At 36.7% G+C, this 2,911-nt stretch overlaps 1 protein-coding gene across 1 annotated transcript; it reads left to right on the top strand.

The window, feature by feature from the left end:
• Positions 1 to 1,974: 1,974 nt before the first annotated feature.
• On the top strand, positions 1,975 to 2,436 carry LOC115990640. The gene has a single exon (XM_031114451.1). It carries the CDS (start codon positions 1,975 to 1,977, stop codon positions 2,434 to 2,436), a length of 462 nt encoding a protein of 153 aa, XP_030970311.1.
• The last annotated feature ends 475 nt before the right edge of the window (positions 2,437 to 2,911 follow it).

Raw genomic sequence — 2,911 nt, 5'->3', positions numbered from 1 at the left:
CTTAAAAGGAGCTAAATATGAGGATTTAATGTTAAAGGTAGTAAAGTTTGAAAGAATACAAGAGATTTGGGGGAAAAATTACATCAAAATAAAATTGATTTTGTTTCAGTAGTTTAACCATGGAAGATTAAAAACATCACATTAAAATTATTAAGAAATTCACTATAGTGGCTTGGGTTTAAAATGCTAAGTCAAACTAAAATGAAGAAAAAAACGAAGAAAAGAAAAGTGTGATAAGAAATAAGTCCCACCCTTTTAATTGTTTCATCACCATATATAGTGCACAACTCAAAAAGGTTTGCCAAGCGAAATTAGTAAATACAGATCCAAGGTATATGTGCAAGTGCAACAGCAGCAACCCAATTGATAGAATATCATAGGAGGTCTTTAGACATTTGGAACAAGCCATTTCAAACCATGGTTTCAAAAACTGAATTGGATCAGCTAGTTCAATTGAAAACCGAGCACTAATTCAGTCTGATAAAAACTTTCATAACCAATTAAAATTGGAAGTTTTTCCTGTTCTTTGACTATAACAATTTTTAAAATTAAGATTTCAATAGGCTAGTAAGTCTATCTATAAGGTATTCGATGTCACAAACTTTTTAGCATTTTTACTATCGTTATTTATATATATCATTATATTATGCCATGCAAGATGGAGATGACAGAATTTTCCCAACTCATAAAATCAACTGATCTTGCTCCCATTTAAAAAACTTGCATTAATTTGAGCCACTAAAGTGAATCTTGCCCCATGGGAAACCGGGAATTGTCTAGAATGTATTTCGTTATATTTCTAATAAAATTCCAAAATCAAAGAACTATAAGGGTATTGGACTTTTGTCCTTGGGCATTACTTGAACAAATAATACATTCTCGCAAGTTGGGTCAGCATTTAAAAATATAAGAGAGCGAGAGAAAGCATGACTCCAATCCTGATATGATACACAACTGGATTAATTTATGCCAACCAATGATTCTTGGATAAAAATTGATACTTCCTAATATTACTAATATAGGTTGAAACTCAATTAAAAAAAATATATAATTTGGTCAAAAACCGGGTTCAACCAAGAACAGGACGCAAAAACAATTTTAATTTTGATCCGGTTTTTAAATCATGGTTTGATCCACTCTGTCCTTACGGTATGCTAGAATTTTCATGATGTTTGGCTCCCTACCCCTCGGCCTCAAAAGGTAATCTCCTCACACAGCCCTCTTGGTTATGATGCAAAAGTTTCTGTTTTAATTGATCATGATAATTGCTGCTGGCGTGATGATGTGATCGACTCCTCCTTCTTGCCTCATGAAGCTGCCCTGATCAAAGCCATCCCTCTAAGCCTAGAAAACTGTGTGGATGTGCTATTTTGGCCTAAGAACTCTAATGGACTTTACTTTGTCAAATCCGGGTATAAATTGCTTATGGAGTGTGAATTAAATAATGAGCCATCTTCCTCTGATTTGTCGCTGTCAAAAAAAGTTTGGAGAGGCATTTGGAACCTCAAAATTCCTAATAGAGCAAAAAATCTCCTATGGAGAGCTGGTTCAGAGTCCCTTCCCACTAGAGTGAACCTTAGGAAAAGGAAAATCCTGAATGAAGACTCCTGCCCTCACTGCTTGCTTGAAAAAGAAACATCCTTCCATGCTCTATGGTCATGCCCCTGTCTGTATCCGGTGTGGCAGGTCCACTTTAGCTGGCTATCTAAGCTTGCCGTGAATTTCTCTTCTTTCCTAGATGTCATCCAGCTATCCCAAGAGCATAACAACCTCTCGGACCTATTTGCCATGACAGCAGCGCTAATTTAGGCGCGAAGGAACCAGATCCGTGTAGGTGACAAGGTTCTTCCCATAGAAAAAATCAACTCCACAGCCCTTGAAAACCTTCAGGAATTCCAGCGTGCTTCCTCCACTCCCCACCGTGCTCCTCCCACATCCAAATCAGCTAAATGGTCTCCTCCTCCCCCGGGTTGGATGAAGGTTAACTTTGATGGTGCCACCTTCTCATCCAAAGCTCTGGCTGGTTTGGGAGCCATTATCCGGAACGACCAAGGTCTAGTTATGGCTGCCTATACACAATCTATTCCCCTGCCTACTTCGGTAGAGACAGTGGAAGTGTTGGCAGCGCGCAGTGCAATCTGCCTGGCTAAGGATCTGAATTTTTCCAAGGTAATCTTTGAAGGTGACTCGGAGATCATCATTAAAGCCATCAACAAGGGAGATCTTCTGTCCTCAAGCTTTGGCCACATTCTGAATGACATTAATCTTCTATCCAAATCCTTTCAACGGGTGTCTTTCTGTCACACTCGCAGATTAGGGAATAGAGTTGCCCATGGTTTGGCTCGTATGGCTTGTAATTTTTCTGATTACCAAGTCTGGATGGAGGATGTTCCTCCGGACTTATATGATGTATATTGTTCTGATTTCCCTAAATGAATTGCTCCCCCCTATTCCTGGGGTGGTTTCTCAAAAAAAAAAAAAAAGGCTTATAATAACCGATACAGCTTATAATAACATGTTTTATGGTTGGTTATAAAAAACTATTCTTTGATATTTAGTTATTACACTTGCTGGGATTTTTTTTTTTTTTTTGTTTAAAGTCACTCACTCACTTTAGAGTTTTTAAAGTTGAAAATTGACTGCTCAATTATGGAATTTAAAATGTTATAAATATTATTAGAATATAAATTTAAAGAATTTTTTTTAATATTTCAAATAGCTTTTGACTCTTTGGGATCAAAAAGTTGAAAATTTTTCCCTTAAATAGCTCACTCTCTCTAAGTTAAAAAAAAAAAAAAAAAAATGATAGCTTCTCTCTCTCATGACTCATCATTATTTTTTGTATTAACACAGAAAATGGTGATGAGAGAGAGAGAAGCTATCAAACGCAACTAAAAAAAACGCGGTTATA

Source organism: Quercus lobata, chromosome 5 (genome assembly GCF_001633185.2).
Source record: "Quercus lobata isolate SW786 chromosome 5, ValleyOak3.0 Primary Assembly, whole genome shotgun sequence".
Taxonomy (NCBI): Eukaryota; Viridiplantae; Streptophyta; class Magnoliopsida; order Fagales; family Fagaceae; genus Quercus; species Quercus lobata.
This window is presented reverse-complemented; position numbering and strand designations above follow the sequence as displayed.